This window comes from Catharus ustulatus, chromosome 5 (genome assembly GCF_009819885.2).
Source record: "Catharus ustulatus isolate bCatUst1 chromosome 5, bCatUst1.pri.v2, whole genome shotgun sequence".
In the NCBI taxonomy this organism is placed as follows: domain Eukaryota; kingdom Metazoa; phylum Chordata; class Aves; order Passeriformes; family Turdidae; genus Catharus; species Catharus ustulatus.
Genome location: NC_046225.1, coordinates 62597300 through 62617551, shown reverse-complemented (window position 1 = coordinate 62617551; position 20252 = coordinate 62597300). Strand labels below are relative to the sequence as shown.

The window sequence follows — 20252 nt, the reverse complement described above, 5'->3', positions numbered from 1 at the left end:
TTTTTAAACAGTTTTCACCAGGTGATCTGTCAGGTAGCATTAGCAGAACAAGTAGGGATGTCCTGAGTTGCATGAATTCAAATCTGGCAACTAAATAGAGCTCAGGGTAATCCCCAGTTATGTGCAGGAGGGAGAAACTGCAGTTTTTGGAGAAATGTGATTATTCTCTAAATGTCTCTGGATAATTTAAAAAAAAAAAAAAACAAACAAAACCAAACAATACCAAATCTCACCCCCCCATAAAAACCCCAACCCAAGCCCAAAAATACCTAAAAAAACCAAAAAAACCCCAAACCAAATGAAAATATTCTGAAGTATTCTGATTAAATGCCCCTGGATTTAATTTAATTCTCAGTTTAAATGCCCCTGGATTTAATTTAATTCTGATTTAAAATGCCCCTGTCCAGCTGCCATGGAGGCAGGGGTGGAACCAGAAGTGCCTGGCCACCTGGGCTGGAAGGGAGGGTCTAATGCTACTAAAACAGCCTCTCCTCACCTTCTGGAAGAAAATGCTATTAAACCACACAGAGGCATCCATTTGCTGGGTGACTTGGGGCTGGCCCATGGACTAGGTCAGGTTTTCAAAATCTCAGGGGAGTTGTCTAATTGTTTCCACCATTTGGTAGATGTAACACCTCAGTGGAAAAGGAATTACGTCTCGACCTCCTTTTGATATCTTATCATAGGAATTATGTGCTACCTACTCATCAATTTCAATAACCATGAAACGAAGTTCTTAAGACATAGTAGTGTAATTGCAGTTAATGTTAGTTAATATATAGAGTTTGGAAAGATCACAGATTCTACAATCATGTCGAATTTTGAAGGTGATCCAAATAATCATAATTACAAGAGACTTGTCCCTGTTAGAAGAAATTTTAAATTGTGTCAAACTTAGATCATGGTTCAGGCTTTATAAGGCTTTCAAGTTCTCCCATAAAGTACCTCATACAGATAATTTAAAACAGTACCACAGAGTAAAAGCAGTTCTATTTGTCAAATGAAATATATGAAGTTTTAGAGAATGATCATTTTACTGTATCTTCTATTAGTTAGGCATGTGGCATTGCAGAATCAAATAATTTTCAGTTGGAAGAAAGCCCACACAGCAGCAACTCTCATCGCTCAAATCTCTTCCTTGGTGACGATTTGAAAACCATTCCAGAATCTCTCTCCTGGGTGTGAGGTGCAAGTATCCTGGAGGGTTTGCTCTCCCTGCACCTTTCCTCTGCCCCTGTTTTCCTCAGTGTGTCTAAAAAACTCAAAATCCAGAGAATCTCTGTTTTGACCTGTAGTAGTGAGCTTCACTCTTAAACTGTTATCAGGGGAGCAGATGCCTCTTTTAGGAGTTTGGATATGGCCAGTCAGGCCATGATCAGTATTTCAACTCCTGAGATGAAGCACCAGCTTCAGTGTGAGCTCCAGAGAGCGCAGACAATCCCTGGGAGAGGTTAATGAGCAAGAAAAGAACCTCAGCTTGTTTTCTAATTAGAAGCTTCTTGAAGCCTTTTTGCCATACAATGACACATCAATAGTGTTAAAGTGCTCTCAGGAATCAGAGTAGGAGAATGTTGTTCTCTGATGAAGTTTTAATATTTTTTTTGCATTTTTTAAAAATAAACTTTTCTTGTTAAAGTACAACCCCTCAGTTCTCAGGCAGCTTTTGATGAAAGTGTCCTCCATGTGACTAGTGCAGCCAAGCAATCCACTAAAAACAAAGCTTATGAGAGCCTGGGGAAGTTGGGACAGGAACAGATTAATCCATGCAGCAATTAAGCTGCAGCAAGAAGGAACCAGCTAAAGAAGATAAAAGCCGGACAGAAGTGGGAAAAAAGAGCCATGAAGCCAAGCTTATGGAGAGAGGTGCAGAGAGCATCTATTTCCCCACGAATTCTCAAAGCATAGGGTAAATCAGATGATGGCTATCCTAAAAGCTGAAGAAAAAGGCAGTGACAATCAGCATCAGTGACTGAACCTAGACAAAACCATCTGATTGCATAGCTTAAACACTCCTGTGGAGAACTTGCGATAGAGGGCTGTCCATGGTTACAGTATTTTTTCTTCTGCAGGACAACTGTTTTCCAGCACATTCCAGCAAGGAGACATGTGGGTATCATAACTAATCTCTATCACAAACATGGTGGGAATGTCATCCACACTTCAATAATAGGACATTTACTATTACTGAAATCTCTTCTCAAATGTCACATGTCCCACTACACCAGCAACATCACAGCACAGGAGTTATCAGGGGTGTTGAGTACCTGGATGAAAGGGAAGAGCAGTCCCACTGCAAAGTTGGAGAGCCAGTTGACTGTCCCAGCTATCATGAATGCTGCTGGCCTCTGTGACTGCTGGAAAAACTCTCCAGTGAGGACAAAGGGAATCCCACCTGAAACAGGATCCAAAAAGACAGTGGTTTTAGTAGAGTCCCCCACCCAGCAGCAGAGATGAACAAGCCTCGTGATGCACACCTCCATGGCTAGCATTGCTCTGCAGCTCTGCAGGGCCCCCAGGAACAGATTTGTCAAAATTGTGTTTTAGAGAAGTGACACTTCTTTCTTCCATGACATCACATTTCCTGTTTTACATTCTTTTCAGGAGTGACAAGCAGGTAACAGAGCAGCGAATCCACAAAACAGCTTCCAAGCTTCCAGAGCATCATGTGATGGGATATTTACTAAAAATAAGAATGATTGTTTCTACTAAAATGCAGAATGTCTACTAAAATTCTGAAAATTCAGAGATACTCCATAATACTTTTGATCTTAACAGCTGGAAAGATGGCTCCAAAGATACTGACTCCTATTTTTTTCTAATTATTACCCGCTTTATTTCAGCAATAAAAAGGACAAAACTTTTGCTTTCCTATGAGTATACTTGTCATTGATGCTTATTTAATACATTCCCTTACCAGACACTGCTGGCACTTCTGGAGAAGTCTATTTCTTCCATCAGTCAAGACTCTGACCTTCATAATAACAATTTTGAATGCCGCATTTGTGACTCATGTTTCCTTCCACTTAGGCAGTGGACTATTTTGTACAGCACTGGCATATTGCTGGCCTGACCCCCAGGGAGTAGCTGTCTAGTAGCAGAAAGTCTCAATTTATGATCTTCAGCTTCCTTCATTCCCACTGGATATTTCAACAGAAATATTTCTATTTTTAGAGAATAAAACCTGGATTTTATTTGCTGATCAGGTACATAATTCAGTTAACGTTACACATCAGACATACATCTACTTGCAGAATTATTTCATTACAGTTTGAAGAACTGTACAATTAGTAACACCAGAATTCTGCTGCTACCAGTTTCTGCCTCTAGGTTCTGAAGTGTGCTGGTATTACCTGTCTCACCATTCAGCTTTGTTGGCAAGACTCATATACACTGTGGAAGACTATGTAAGTCCTTCCTCTGTTTTAAGCAATTTAACAAGATGGTGTAAACAACAAAAAACATATTTATAGATACATTTACTTTTAAAAACCTGTATAGCAGTACCGACCTCCAAAAGATTTATAAATTAATAAGAAATCAGCCCTACAGACTTATCCATCCACTGAGTCCTCTTTTGCACATCTTTCCTTGATCTATGTGCTAATCTTTTGCACTGCCTTTGCCCTTGGACATTTGTGAATATATATCTAAGTGCATTAAAGGGATGCATCCTTATGTAGCCCCTTGTGCACCATGGCCCTGAGCTTAAACACATGCACCAGGAGCTCCTGTGAGCAGTGTGAGATTGGGACTTGCAGACTCTAACATGACATGCAGATGACATGTGTTGTCAGACATCCTTGCAGATGCAGAAGCCATGAATATGTGCATAAAAGAAAGGCAGTGTGATGCAGCAAGCAGCTACTCTCCACCATGAGCTAGCATGACTTTTTGTGAGAACATGTCTAAAATGGTAGCAAAGCCTTCAACTGAACCTTCTGTGCCAAAGATGCCAGTATATATTACACCAAAAAACCGAGAGAATAAATAAATTTATTTATTCCTACTTTCTAAATAGGACACTGAGATATGGAGAGTTTAAGCCATCCAAACTGCAGCTTTGTATCTTCCTACAAGGCATATATAGTATCAGAATTCTGTGACTAAAAAATAGTGGCCTCTCCCAGCAGCAGTTTGAACGCGTAGAGTAAGTATCTGAACCCCCCCCAACTTAACAAAATTCAAGCAACATGGGGTCTATCAATGCCTGATGGCTTCCAGTGGCCATCCTATCATACCCTTGGGATTTGGGTTCAAATGGCAGCAATCACATCTGTTCTATCAGCATCTGGTTTGGGTCTTAAACGCTGTACAAGGCAGCAGTTTGCCAGGACACTTGGCCCTTGGAGAGAGGAACTGAAGGACTGCAAACACAGAAATCATGCAAGATGACTTATTTATGATTATTTATACTGTCATGCCTTTGCTGTAGGACAATCTACAGAGGTGTTGCTGTTCTTGTCAGTATAATAATATGCTGCTGGAAACAGCACTTGGAAAAGTAGCATTTGGAAAAATACATATTGTACAAGAGAGAAAAAAGCCAGAGGCAAAGAAAAAAAGTAGAAAAGGACAGAAACCTATCAGAAAACATAAGTGTACTGGAAATAAAAATGCATGGGCACTATCTTGGAACAGATTCCTTGAAATTCCAATTTAATTTCTAAGAACATATCAATTACCACTAACTTTCATAAATGGGAAGGGTGGCACAGACAGACCTCTCAGCTTTCTCATGGTCTAGAGAAGTATATCCACAGCATTACAAAACAGAGAAAGTCAGCTACTGAAGAAGGATGACTTAAAAGAGGAGGAACTAAGGAGCCTGAAAAGTGACAAGTGATACATGAGCTATGTGAAAGTCAGGTCAGATCCGGGAACACAAGGAATGGAATGAAGCCAGGTCACTGCTGTCTACTGCTGTATGCCTGGAAGAGCACGGACTTGGCCTTGTGAGGATGAGGAGGAGGGCATGTGAATGCCTTCCAAGTGCCATATCACTGTGAAAAACACACTCTGCAACTGAGTGAAGTGAAAAAAGAAATTTGGGAGAGCTGAAGAAAAACTGTAAAGCCTCAAAGTCACAGCCAGTGAAGGCACCTGAGATCAGCTGAACTGATAACCCCGGGATTTGATTCTCAGTCATTTCAAGGTGCCAGACGTGCTCACAGACTCTCCTGGAACCCACTGCTCTTTGGTGTGGATACTGGTAAAAGCCAGGGAAAGGTGGAGCTTGGATTTTCTCAAGCTGCTCAAATTAGACGTAAGAGAAAGAATTAATAATAAAAGACAAGCACCTGCAGGATGCATGAGAGACATGACAAAGGGTGTTACCTCCCTTGCACCAATGAAATCAAGTCTATCCTCAGTTCCATGATCTAGTCTAAAAAAGTGTGATTTGTATATTTAATAAAGGGCTTTTTGCTTCTCTTCTGCTTCAGAAGGAAGTTTGTTGCTACATCCTTTTCGCTGCTTTCCTAGCCTGGTAGCAACACTTTGGGATACACATTTGGGCTGAAGGAAGCTGTAATGTGCTTTGACTATGTAAGTTGGATCTGAGCAGAGATCACAATACTAGGGCATCTTACCAACCACTTCTCAGTAGTCTCTGCAAGGTACCTACATAGTCATTGGGCCAGATGGGTCTGTACCAGCCTGTGTTCAAACACGGGAGCTTGGAAACCACTGTCAAAAGCAATCCAACCAAACCACTGTATCTTTGGAATAGTCTTTAAAAAGTTTTGTAACCTTAACATGTATTTGAATGTGGGTGAAATAATTCACCAAAAAGCAACCTGATGATCTTTCTCACGGAGGATGAACCTGGCATTGTCTTTTCCCCTGGAAGGCTTTCCATTCAATTTTCAATGAAAAGCTTTATTTTAGCACTGATCATAAACCAAAAAAATCTATGTTAGGATTTCCTGTAGGAGTTTTTCAATAAGATAGCTTCCAAACATGAATTTAAATAGGTTATACATTGACCAGATAATCACAGTGATTAATTTCTAATACTTTGTTCTTTTCAGCATTGCAGTGAACATAATAGAAAAACTCTTACCATGCTGCAGTGTTAGTAGAGAAAGATTGTTATGTCTGCTAGGATTCTACTTTTATTGAAAAGTACAAATGTCTTACTGCAGGACTTTCAGTTTAATAAAAATGAGATTAAACCCACATGACACAATTAGACATGCATAAATACTTCTGTTTCTGTGTTCTTTATTAATTTAACTCTGTAACTAGTCCAGTTACACGTAGAATCAATGTCATGTGCCATGAAAATCCAGACTCTCAATCCAGTGCTCTTTTATGCATGGAATTGGAATGTTAGAACAGAAAAAATATTCTTGTTATCCAAGCTATATATTTTTCAAATATATATTAAAATTTACACAAGTACCAATGTGTTTTATAAAAAATTAGGCACACATATTTACTGTTTTGTTCAGTGAGCAGTTTGAATAAATATTGCTTGGCAGAAGTTACATGAGTCAGTGCAAAAACCTGAATACAGAAATCATGTGAAAGGAAGCAAAATGCTGAACCCCTCATTCTGTTTTTATCTAGTACCTACCTGGGAATTTATGTTATGGCTGTAGATATGATTTATGAAATGAGACTGCTACAAGAATAAGTGCCTAATACAGATCAGGAAGATTTATTACAGTGGTAAATCATCTCTAAAGGTGAAATTTTGTGCCCTAAGAACAACTAAAGAGAAAGGAATTCTCCCTGAGCTAGCAGTTCATCTTTTAATACCCACCCAAGCCAAACCCTTGTGTGTTCAGGCAGTGGCCCCACGGCACCAGGGGGTTTCCAGCCCCACCACAAGGACCACCCATGGCCACCCTGGCCAGTGATCCTGCAGGTCTCAGCTCTCCCAAATCTGCCCATACAAGGGGGAGTCTGGGAATCCTGCAAGGCTGATTAGGGCAAGAGTTCCCAGGCTTTCCAACTCCATGCTTTGAGAGAGGGAGTCTTCAAATGGAGGTGTTACAGAAAACAAACAACTGCCTTGCAATAATGCTCTGTTTTGGGCTGGGGAAAGAAGTTTGTGCAGCTGCAAACATGGTCAAGCAAAATTGCTTTGCCTGCAAGGCAAGGCGTGTAGGGAAGGCTGATATATCCTAATAGGGCTGGGGGACAAAGTGCTGCCTCGATGGAAGGTTCTGCTGTTTGCAATTCAAGGGCCCTCTAGAGAGCACCTCTGGGAGAGAAGCAGTGGAAGTGAGACAAAATCCTGGAATTTAACTGCTGGAAAAACAACCTGATGTTCTTCAGTGAGAGAGCAAAAGGCTGCTAGTTTCTACCCAGACTTTAGATATTAAAAAACCCCAAACAAACAAACAAACAAGCAAACCCTACCTAAACACTGAACAAAACCCCAAAAAATGTGCAACAAAGCCCAGGGGAAAATACATTTCAGGAATACTGCTAGGGAGAGATGCAATGCAACTACTGAGTTTCTTCCATTTCTGTAGGTCTACAGATAGAATTAGAATTTTGCAAAAAAGAAAGCTCAATCTTTATAAAGGTGTTCTGTCACCTGTTAGATTATTTTAACTTGCACTTTGTATTTGATTGAATAATACCCCACCAAATATGACATTACAGTCAGATATGACAGCTGTACTCCCAGCTAATCCTGCTGAGAGAACTGGGAACAGAAGGTGTGACAGGGGTGTACTGAGTCACAGCTTCATGCTACAGACTTTTCTAGCTGTCTGCAGCTCTTCTCTGCAGGATAATTAAGTAAAACAGGCACTTCGTTTGTAGAAAATGGTATAGTTCATTAACCTCATTAATTTGTGCCATTTGAATATTTTCTGCCTAAGATTAAAGGCCACTTGATTAAAAAATTTTAAAAAAATTTAAAGCAGCCTATAACAAACAAAAAATGCAAATTATAAGACCAAATTAAAACACACAAATAATACAAAACTTTGCAAACTCTGACATGATAATAAATAATATTTACAATTATTAAAGGACTACTTTTTAATGCAGTATTGTGTGAAAGAGTTTTTGCATTGATTAATTTGCATTTGGTTTAGCATTTTCACAAAACCTGCTATTCCAACAGCATTTAGAAAGCCAGTTCTGGAGGTATTCTGTACTTTGTCGGTGCAAGGCAACCCAAATCATTCAACTAAGCAATGGTGCAGAACAAAAATATTGATTCACTCTGTTCTCAGTAGTTAAAATGCTATTTCTTGGTTCTCAGGTAATTCACACTAAAATGGTTGACATACAACAACAAGGCCATTACATAAAATATAATAAATGACACAAAGTTCTTTCTAGGTGTGTTTAGGTAGCTATTTCTGCAGCACATATTCCATGCAAAAAAGACACAATACCCTTATCTGAACCATCTGATAATTTCCTTTTCAATTAAATTCTCCCTCTCTTGAATATTAATGAGTATGTTTTCCTATATTTTTTACTTCCATAAGTCAGTGCACTCAAGCAGAATTTTATGAACAGTCCTTTACCAACTGAATATTTTTTCTCTGAAAATTTGTTCAAAAAAATACTTATCATACAACTGATTAGTCCAAATAAGTTCAATACTTTTAAGATAATTTTCCTTAATTGAGTTATAACAATTCCCTTTGAAACAGAATTGCTGGCTGTAAACATGAGGAATATATTTAATTTTGAATTTATTTAAATTTATTAATTTAATTTAACATTTAATATTTTTACCTCTTTTATTGTAAGACAAACCAGCAGTATGTAGGCCATTCTGACAAATTCTGAACAAAATGAATTGTTTTTTTTGTTATTTGGTAACAATTTTGGTCAATTGGGGTACTTGGTGATTTTTGTTTTGGTGGTTTTTTTGCTATTATTGTGATTTGATTTTTTTTGTCTCGGCTTTTGTTTGTACAAACTGAACATCAATATAAAATTTTTCCTCTGATTCTTGGCAAAATTTCTTTTTATTTCACAATTATGATGCTGCATAGCTACCAAAGCATAAAATGCAATTAAAAAAAAATTACACTCAACTTATAACTATATAAAAAGTTAATAGTCTTTTAAACATTTCTGCCATATATTCAGATTTTCTCTATAACATCACAACCCTAATTATAGCCCAACTTTCTGTTCTATTTGAATGTGAAGAAATTTTTTTTTACTGGGCTATGACTATGAGTCTATACAATAGAATTAAATTTATAATTATTCTTAGTAACAATGATGATTAAGCACTTCTGTTCATATTAAACTGTTAAAACCAGTCATCTCAATTGGATGAGAACAGTCATGAGAGAGTTTTTAGTTTAACAAAAGCACAGAAGTGTCCCTTGCATATTCATCCACTATTAATACAGATGGAAGTAGTGTGGAAATACCCAAATTAAAGACTCACAGTTGTGTTCCGTCCTAGGTAAGAGAAATAGTCATACCATTACATCACTGCATGAGGAAGATAAAACCCCAACTCCTATCTATTCTAGGCCTATTACTTCTATGATAATCTTCTGAAAGAAATATGAAGCCATCAGACATGATTTCCTGTCAGGAATTCAAGTTGACAGACCATCAGCACAAAATGCTGCTGGTTGTGAACCTGCAAGCTAAAGTAATCTTGAAAAGTTGGTATATTTTAACAAACAAATTATTCACTCTAGCAGTGCATGGTTATGTAATTGAATCACTGTATCCATCCTGAAATGCCAACAGTAAAAATAGTGGGCCAAGTTTTCAGAGAAGCTGGGACTGAAGAGTTCTCCTTGTCCTTCTCCTGTTTAAGATGGGTAACAGACCTTGTCTTCGCTGTTTATGATTTCTGGAAGCTGTTGAAGCTTTTAGGACACATGGCCTCAAATGCCAGTAATTAAAGAAATTGGTAGTTGCTACAGGATGGTGGACAAGGTAAGAGGAGCAGTTGTTGTAGAAATAATGGATGTAAGACAATAACAAAAAAATATTTTCCTTCTGTGGCCAATAACCAAAACAAATATAACAAATAGCGGTATTTGCTTGCTAACAAACAGAAAGCAAAAGGAAGAAGGACTCAGAAGATGCACTTGGACTAGAAGTATCAGCTAAGACAGTAAGAGTCTTGCTGAGATTAACAATATAAGCCTTCTTCTGATGAAACTCAGGAAGAGGTCACATAAGCCATAACTCAGTGTTTCCAAAAAAGTGATGTTTCTGTAGTAGGACAAATAACATCTGGAGATTTAAGGGAAACAATTGCTTTGACTGCTTGGTCAAACTGACGCTGACTACCCTTGTTCATGCAGTTCTCCTTTTGACTTAATTTTTTCTTCTGAAAGTCTGTTTCTGGTTCAGTCATCTTTCTACACAGTATGTTGGCTACCAAGAAACACTGTCTGGACTCTAGAACAGTGTTCATCGCAACATGGAATTAATAAACTTTTGCACTTCAATCTTAGCCATGGAGATTAGTCAGAAATAGATGAGATGAACAGAAAACTTTTCTTTGCTCTGCATTGTGCCTAGTCATAAGGGAAATAAAATGTTTTTATTGCCTTACATCCATTAATTCTACGTCTACTATTCTATATATTTATTAGTTTGCACTTCTGCAAGTATAACTATTTTATACAAATTCACAGAAAAAACAGTATTTTTTTTACTAGACATTTCATATCCAATCCCTATTAATCTGAATAATGTACCTAGGTCCCTTACACAGTTTTTCAAGAAATGTTTTTTTCTCATTGTTACATGAACCTCTAAAACACATGGGTGCATTTTTGCAGCAGTAAGTTTCTTCAGGGTTGGAGTTGGGAGCCATCAGCAACTAATTAATGATCATTCAGGAAAAGCTGCTAGTTGAGGTAGGAGGAGTGCTGTCAAGTGTCAAAGCATTCACATTTTGAAAGCTTCAATTAAGCTAATTTTTAAAATCTATTGTTAGCAGGATAAAGTTCATAAGTTTTCCTGCTGCTGAGAACTCCAGGTGTCACCTCCAGCAATTCCTTTATTCAACAGATACAATTACCTTTCAAATACTAGGGGTTCATTTTTCTTTAGAACTGCCACTAATTACAAAGAATTGAAATCACTTTTGCTACAGAACTGTTAAAAGCTACACATTTTCTTTATGCTGCTCTTTAAGAGAGAAGAATTCAAACAAAACGTAAAGCAGGTATTAATCCCAAAATATATGTTGAATTACATTGTATTTCATATGTTCAAAGGGCATGTTATCCTCCCCCCACAAAAAAAAATCAATGAATATTGAAAGGAATTCTAGTCGTATTTCATAACAGCCTAAAAAATCAGTTTGTTCACTCAAAAGTAATCAAAAGATAAATTCTCAACTGCTTGACTTGGTAGAAGTAGTTGAAAACACTCCTGCCCCTGCGGTAGGCAGGAGCTTTTCTCATTGCTAAAGCCAGAAAAGGAAAGGTGAGTGAGCCCTCCTGCTCCAGGGACAGCAATGGCATTGCCAGGGCAGGCTGTGCTGCTGCAGCTGGGAGGGCAGAACGCCAGTCCGGGGGTACTTTGGATGGATGGCAGCCACAGCAAGGGAGTGTCACAACAGGGCAGGGGATGGGCCAGGAGTCTCAGAAAATCTTCAGCTGAGACTCTCTCCAGCTTATTACAAGTTTCTGAACTGAACCATAACTCACATTTGGAGTATTTAACTGATATTTATGCAGCATATATTAATTCTGCTGCTGTGCCCACAAAAGCCTTACAGCTATCAACAAATCAAGCATTTCCCAAATACCTGGGAAAACTAAAGGTTATTTCTTCACAAATACTCTCCATATCCAGTGCAGAAACTACTTGGCATTATCAAAGAATGCCTAAAGACTGTAAAGGCTTCTCATTTATATTAAAAAAAATATTGAAAATTGACCTAATCTTTCAAATCTACAACTTTAAAACAAAATATAGAACAACACAGGTTTATTTGTTTCTTGTTAACTGCATACACTTTTCTGGTACAGAGATTGGTTTTTGTTTTGTTTTTTTTTTGCACTCAAGCAAGATCAAGCTCTTTCTCAAAGTGGACTGGCATAATGCCTCTGTGGGAGGCCATGAGTGTCAGAAGTTCTTACATCCCACTCTAAGTGGAGAAGCTAAAACATCACACAAAGCCTCTGTAAGTGCCTATTTCAGGTAATAATACTGATGCTGCCTTTCATTGCAGCATTTATGTCTACATGTGTGCTATCACACCTTTGGTTGTTTCACATCCAAGAGCTGATTTTTATTTTCTTCACTCGTGACATTTCAGGCTGAACAAACCTCGTGACTCTCAAAGTGACCCTTTTATGACAACAGCTCTGCTGTCAATACAGCTGCACAATGGCATTCAGAATAAGAGCATGGACTGATTTAAACTTTAAATACCAAAATATCTTTGATAAACCTCAGGGCACAGCAATGCTTTCCTCTGAGTTTTCCTTTGTTTACCTTATAATGTCAATTGAAAATTGTATTCAATTGTATTCATTGTATTCAGCTGTGCTAGGGACGATTTCACTCACGTTCCATAAGCCATGACAAGTACTGTAAAACTCTCACAAAAGAGACAAACATAAGGCAAAATCTTTTCTGGAATGGCCTGGTTTGTTGATATTTCTCAGCTGCGTCTGAAAACACAATTGCTTTAAAAAGTAAGTATTTAAAAATTAAGATACTGCCACCATAAAATTACTATTTTTTAAAATTCATCAAATTCATCTGAGTTTGAATTTTACTGATTTCTCTGTCCTGTAATCAGAGTGACTGAGAACATTCCACTGATCTTATTTTGTCATCTTTATGCATACTAAATAGAAACCTATTTTAAAAGTAGGACTTTAAGTAAAATCACACAGACTAAGATTTGATCACAGTAAATTCAGCCTTATCTGTGCTACACTGAACTCAGCAGGACTTCTATAGGGAGATGCTACTCATCCACAGAAATACTTACAGGATTAAAGACCAGAGTAACTACTTCCAAGACATAAGACTGTAAAGCCAAAATGCCTGAAGCCCCTGTGTATGTCTTAGCCAGAGACTCCTCTTTTCTTCTCTCTAGGGCCACTGATTTAAAAATAGCAGCTATTGACAGAAATTAAGTCAGGGGCTGCATTTTATTGCAGTGACGAGCTAGAAAACCTCTCTGGCCACATGCACGTCTTTGCAGACACCGAGGGCTTTAGACAGGTAGAAACAAGGTAAGACTTTATACAGAGGATCGAGCACCCCTCTTAGAGACAAACAAAGAACACAAGATTTGAAGATAAAGGAATCGAGGATCATATTAGATCATCGGGTTCAAATACAATCCTCAGTTGTTTCAGGCAGTATTTAATTCTCAGCCTTTTTTGTGAGACACTAGGAAGTTATTCTGGATCTTTCCATATATAAATCTATTTTCTTCACCTTCATGGTAGCCCTTTTGCAGCCCTTCTTTGGTGCCTGAGCAGTTTTGTGCTCCAACATTCAGCTCTAAGTCATGTCAAAAACCATGACATGACACCTGACAACACAATGAGCATTTTTCACGTTACAATACAGTGAGACGATGCACAACAATATGATGTATTAGGTCTTTAAGAAAACATGTAAAAGAATATGCATACAGAGTGTTAATATATTTTTCAAATTAATTAGATAAAATATATTCAGTTATGTGGAAGTCTTCCATGTGATACTTAGAGATATTATTCTTATGTTTTTCCTTAGCTAACTGGCATTTTTCAGACATCCTTAAATCCTCACCCTGTTCTGAGTTTCTATGTCTCTTTTTCTCCCCAGATCATGCAAGTATATATGTCCCATTCTTAGAAATGGGCAAAATGCAAAAGATTGCAACAAAATCAGTAATCTCAAACTTGAAGTTCCACCAAAATAACATAAATTTCCAGCACAAAGATGGCTTGAGTTATCCTGAACAGGCAACGGATATAAAATCAACTTCTCAGATTTTTGGATTTTCTATTATTATTACTGTTTGTTGTATTAAAAGGTAATTTTTCTTTTCTTTCCAAAGGACTCTAAGGGACTCTTCGGAAGAAGGAGCATTAACATTTGCCTTCCTGTGCACACATGTGGCTGATCTCCCTCCCAGATGCAGTGATCAAAGGGTGGGCAACACATTTGTGCTACATAAACACTTTTTACAGATCTTACTGCCACAATTGGGATCTGGGGTTATTTCTACTTATTTCCAGTGGTAAAATAAGTGCAGTGCTTCAGTGCACCATGTTTCCAGAGCCAGAAAATTTGCAGAGATTTGAAAGCAACAATACTTATTCAGTTTGTGAAACAAGGTGGTAAAAGATTGTTTCAAAGCTAGGTATTTTATCAAAACAGTCTATCTCCTCCCACGTCCTCTCATCCTTTCATTTAGTTAAAGACAGGCATCATACCTCACCTTGGCCACCATGGTTTCCTGTCCCTTCTCTGCACCAGGGCCTTCCTGACTTATCAAAATTGGATAGAAAGGTGTTACACTTAAACAGAATAGGCTTCTAAGGAAGAAATACCAATAAATCACTGCATACAAAGGTAATGCATGGAAATGATTTATGCCAGGTTTCCAAGTTCTCAAGGTCCTGACTATCTTTTGTTACACCTATTTTCACTAGGAAGATTATCCCGAAGTTATGCTAATGTTTCTGTAATCCCCAATTAATCAGTTTTTTCCTCCCTATTCCACTATCTGACACATCCTGACTGGTGGCAGAAAAGCCATTCTCTGGTTCAGAGGATAAACATATAGTTGTTTTATGTGAGTTGGAAAAACTTCAAAACCAAAACCTGCGAGCCCTTAATCCAAAAATGCGTGACAGACTCACTGACAATTGGGGTCATCATCCTTGCAGACAAATCAGGAAACTGAATGGAACACATTCTGTGCAGTGTTTGGTTGTTTTTTAAAATATTTGGCTGGTGGGTAAACGGGGACAATCTGCAGCAGGTTTTCTAAAACTACAATCCACATTTTCCAACTCTTCCTGAAAAATCAAAAATCACTCGCTGGCACAGCAATGCTTGTAAAGGTACAATGGGTGAATAGGGAATTCAAGAAAATAGCTAAAAATAAGCAGAACCTTCTCTTTTTTTCTGTTTAAGTCAGATTTTAGACCATCTTTCCTTAAAGAGGTTGATTCTGCAGGCACAGTTGAATACGAGTGTTCAATCCATGAAGAGGCTGCCACACAGCTTTAACTGAGAAAGTGGGAATAAATCTCAGTTTTCTTTTTTTCTTAAATATTAACTAAGGCAGAGTTAAAGAAGGAAGACATTTCACATGTACCTAAACCTGTCTATCACTATCCAAATTTCCAAGAAGCTGCACATTTTGTACCTATTCTGTAAAGGCAATACAAATCCCTGACTTTGCTCATGATGCATAACCTGAACAGCACAAATGCTCCCTGCAGATCCTGAAAAAGTTATTTTACTTTTTTTCTTTCATTTGTTTTCTTAGCTGACTTTCAGTTTTTTGCTTTTTGTCTCCTTAGGAATCAGAACCAATCCCCTCAGTTTTTTCTATTTATTGTTGCTGAATTCTACATTTGAAATGTATTCTATATTTATTTCAGCTCCAGCAAGTATCTCAACTTGTGCAAAATTAACCAAATAGGCACAATGAAACAACTGTCTGGACCAGCACAGCCCCCTAATCTAAGAACAATAAACAATTTTCTTTCAGATCACAGACTGACTGTATCAAGCATAAGGGCCCCTTTAATTTTTAGAAAGTGAAAGCTTTCTCTGTTTGTCTTTTAACAAAAATGATGAAGTACCAAACCACACATATGGCTGAACATACCTGTTGCTAGCATTACTGTTTCAGTCCTCAAAAATATCTGCAAACTGAAAAGCCGAGCTCAGAAAAATGAGACAAATAAAAACCCTCCAGAGTTTGTAGTAACAGCTGATCCTCACTGTAAAGGAGCAGATGGGACTCATGCAAATGGTATCAGAAAGTGGTTTACATAACATCTAAGCTATCATGAAGATATTAGATGTTCCAACAAGAGAGAAAATATTGTACTTTTAAAGGCAATTTTATGCTAGAAAGTTAAAGCACTATTTTTATAAACTCAATTCCTCATGTTATTTGTTATCTTCAGATGGAATAATTTTTCCAAGTAGTAATAGCTCAATTAGCATAAACTAAATTTGTCCTAGCTTAAGATTTGTACCTATGGAATCATTACAAATTGTTTTTGTAATGTAACTACAGGAGCAATTATGATACTGAGGATTAGTTTACAATAGTCCATGTTTAACCAATACAAATGAATGACAAAACTTCTACAAAAGACTGAAAGTATAAAAAATATGCAGCTTTATAATAAAGAATGTATCTTCATTTTCTTGGGGAAAACCCCTTTTACTCCCAGAAAGGTGGGAAAGTTATTCCTGAACCTCAGTCTTACCTCATTAAACCATCAGAGTGCTACAAAAGAGCACCACTGTGTGAAAAGGTGTGTTATAAAATATCACTGAGAAGGTGGCAATAAGAAATAGCTGTTCATTCCAGAAATATCTATGTTGATAAGGTAAAAGTTTGCAAGATCACAAGGCAGTTGAAAAGGAGGATCTGTTGCTCTGTTCCTGAAGACCTAGAGGGTATCACACAAAGACTAACAAAGGATGTGCTCATGAAAGATGGTAGACATGTAGTTTTCTTTGCCTAAGAATACTAAAATACTGCTATTTCAGACAGAGATTTAACTAACCCATGGGAGACTATGAAAGTGTTAGAAGCTATGCCTCAGAAAGACCCTAACCTGGAAAAAAATGTGCACTGATTCTCTAAAAATGTCTCAGCTACTTTCCCTGTTTGTATTTTGCTCTGGACACTTCCCTACAACCACTGTGATGGAGAAAAATAGAAGTACAAATTATTCAGTTTTGATCTTTGTTTAGTAATTAAGGACTCAGTATCCTTTGCAGCCTGCTCAACTGCCTAGAAGCAAAAAGCTTTTCCTTACACTGGTTCTGCATCTTTCTTTTTTAACACCTGCGTTCCACCTCTCAAGCACCTCCCCATGCAGCAGCAGGAGAGTGGCTCTGCCATTGCCACACCCTTCCAATAGGAAGGGTGCACTTCTCTTAGGTCCCAAAGCTGTTTCTCCTCAGGGTGGACAAGTCCAGGTCACCCAGTCCCTTCTCACAGGTCTCCTGTCACTGGCATGGTGGCCTCCAATGGACCTGTCACAGGCTATTCAAGTCTTTTCTGTATAAGGAAAGGCAGACAAAACTTGACACAGTAGCTGCACTCAATTATTGAGTTGTGCCTGGTGATACTAAAATTGATGGATGCAAAGTGGACTTCTTGGTAATAACTCCTTTGTTCAGAAAAAAATATGTAAGCTCTCCTCTTATTCAATCATCTTAAAACATTGCTAGTAATGTAAGTTGGCTGGGTGAAAGTTACTACCTTTACTATTTTGCTACAATAGTTCAGATCTCCTAAGCTCCTCTAAAGAGAACACAGAAATTTCATTGAAGATAAATTGGCTCCCATCAAGGTCAGTTTAAATACTGCTGTTGATTTGCAGTGATGTCAGAATATGATTCTTCAGACCTTTTTCTCAACAGCTGAAAAGTCAATTACCAATATTTTCATTAAAAGCAATTCAATGTTAAGTGCGACACGGATATTCCCACTATTGTCAGACATGACAAATGTTTAAACACACAGAGGAAAGGTAGAGAAGCTAATTAGGTAGCTGCTGGTACACTATTAATGTTCTTTGGATTTTAACAGCACTGAGTGCTGTGAAAAACACAACTGAAGCTTTAATTTTAATGAATTTCTGTAGAAAGCAAGCAAGTAATTTCTAACAATAGCTGATTGTCCCAGATGTATCTGCAGACACTTTGTTTGAAAAAAGATTGTGAAGTACAACACAAACCCTGAATAACATCAGTAAAGAGAAAGAATCTAAATGAACACTAGAATCCATTTTGAAGAATGATGAAGTGAAGAAGAAAAGCAGAGGGTTAACTTTAATATGCTAGAAAGTATAACATGTAAGAACATATTGATCTGCATGTTCTAAAAACTGGTGAAACATATCTGTAATAGGGAAAAATCTTCAGTTTGTTCCAACAGAGATTTTAAAAATTCCCAGTGGTAGATGTTGAAGTAACTGCACTTAAACTTTCTGAGCCACATAAAACACCAGAGGGAAGTTTTAAAGAAGTTTCAAGTCAATATTTGATATTCCTAGGGTACTTAAAATTCAAGAAAAGTTCTATTCCACAGAATTCTTTAACACCCACCCCCCCAGCTCAGTCAAAGCAACATAGGTCAGCAGTCAACGAACTTAGATGAACCCTCTGAAGGACAGGGGGATTGCTACTTCTTCCCAGTATTTTCACAGTATTTTGCACAGAAATTGCAAGCCTTTTTCCCAGAAACAAAGGTGAAGGAAATAGAATAGTCTTTTCCCCATTTTTCTCTAAAGCATCATATTTTTTTCTCAGCTTTTCAAAAGAGGATCCACAGAATTACACCAGTATTTAATTAGAGTCACATCAAACATCAGCAACTCTTCCCCAAATAAACCACAATCAATCAATCAGACCACTTCAGTGGTAAAGATGTGTAAACAGCTGATTAATGTTTAACTCCTTACAAAGAAAAAGAGGCAATAAATAGTGCATAAAAACCCACCAAAAGCTCAAGGGAACAGAAGTCTTACTTTCTGGTTTACTGCTGAAGTTCTCTCCAAGTGCTTTGCTAACATAATGCCAATGCAAAAATACCTGTCCTTAGATGTACAAAGAAACATGAAAAAATAGATATAGACATACCTGGTCCAATGCAGAACGATGCAATGATTGCAAGGATACAAAATATACTGAGGTAAGGAAGCCAATGCACAGTGCTCTGGGTAGATAAAAGACATTCATTTTTAGCATATTGCACATATCACAAATATTTCTAAAAATTTGCAGACTGTAAATAATGCTTTCCATGATTCTTGAATTTTCAGAATTTAGTCTGGGTTACTTTAGAAAATCACAGCATTTCTGTAGGACTTGATTAGATGATTTATATTTAAAGGCCTTGGTCTCTGAAATCCCTGTAGAGAAACACTAGACAAGCTATGGACCACAGAGTCAGAACTCTAAAAAAACACAACTTCTTGTGCTTAAGTTCTAACCAGCCTGGAACACTGAACACATTCAGAACCTCCATCCACCTCAGGTATTTCAGTCATGTGTAAAAAGAGCATCTGGGATGGCCCATAGAATTTCAAAGTTCTCTAGTGTCTGGGGTTACAATGCAGGATGTGATAAAAGGTATCTATTCTATCACCATCTGTTGAGGGTGGGGGCAGTGATCCTTATCTCAACGGCAGATATTCTGCTAATGGGCCATCCATTGAAACCAGGCAGGGCATTGTTCTTTATCTTTTCACAACCCATCCTTCCTCCAGGGAGTCATTTTCTGCTAATGGCCCATTGAGTCCCACTGTGTGACTGATAAAATTACTACATCCCATTGGAAGTTGCTCCAGCCGGGGGGAAGAGCCCAACATTTCTTACCAAGATAAAAACAGAGGTTTTGGGACACTAAGGGAGCCCCTTTCTCCATTAGACTCCAGAGGAAAATCGGATTTCTCCACATTACCACTGGACCTTTAGAGGAAAACTGCACCTACTGCAGGAGCACTGCTCCAACTGAGCCACATCTGTCACTGCAGGAGGATGCAGCCACCATGGAATGGGACTGCTGCCAACACCCTGCCTGACGGGGTGTCAGGTTGTACTCTGACTTTGTCAGGGTTTGGAGTTTGCTTCTTTGTAGTACTGTATTTCTATTTTAATTTCCCTAGAAAAGAACTGTTATTCCTAATTCCCATATCTTTGCCTGAAAGTCCTTGATGTCAAAATTATAATAATTTGGAGGGAGGGGGTTTACAGTCTCCATTTCAAAGAGAAGCTCCTGCCTTTCTCAGCAGACACCTGTCCTCCAAACTAAGACACCTAGTCAAAGGCTTGGCTGAAGACTATACCCTACAGGCTGACATTTGGTAGGACAACCAGGTATCTGAACCTTGGCAAAGTATGGGAAAGCCACAGTGAAGGGTTTTTCAGCTATAATCTGATTTTGCAGACAATCTTATATGCTATCTTTCCTCTACTTCTAAGTAGATTTTTCTCTACTGAGACCTCTAAATGTCAGGAACTTGAAACACAAAGAGCAATTCCTGTGAAGTTTGCAGGACACTGTTTCCTAATCATATAGGTGAATGCTTGATTCAAACACTAAGAGTTGAGAAAAA

General features: G+C 38.0%; 1 protein-coding gene across 1 annotated transcript in view; it reads right to left on the bottom strand.

Annotated features, from left to right (window-relative positions):
- SLC2A9 (solute carrier family 2 member 9) overlaps window positions 1-20252 on the bottom strand; it is an 81745-nt gene that overhangs the window by 11018 nt on the left and 50475 nt on the right. The window contains exons 10-11 of the mRNA XM_033061082.1: window positions 18775-18850; window positions 2265-2392 (exon numbers count right to left, since the gene is read on the bottom strand). Of these exons, the coding sequence (XP_032916973.1) occupies window positions 2265-2392; window positions 18775-18850 (204 nt within the window). The remainder of the gene's footprint in view (window positions 1-2264; window positions 2393-18774; window positions 18851-20252) is intronic.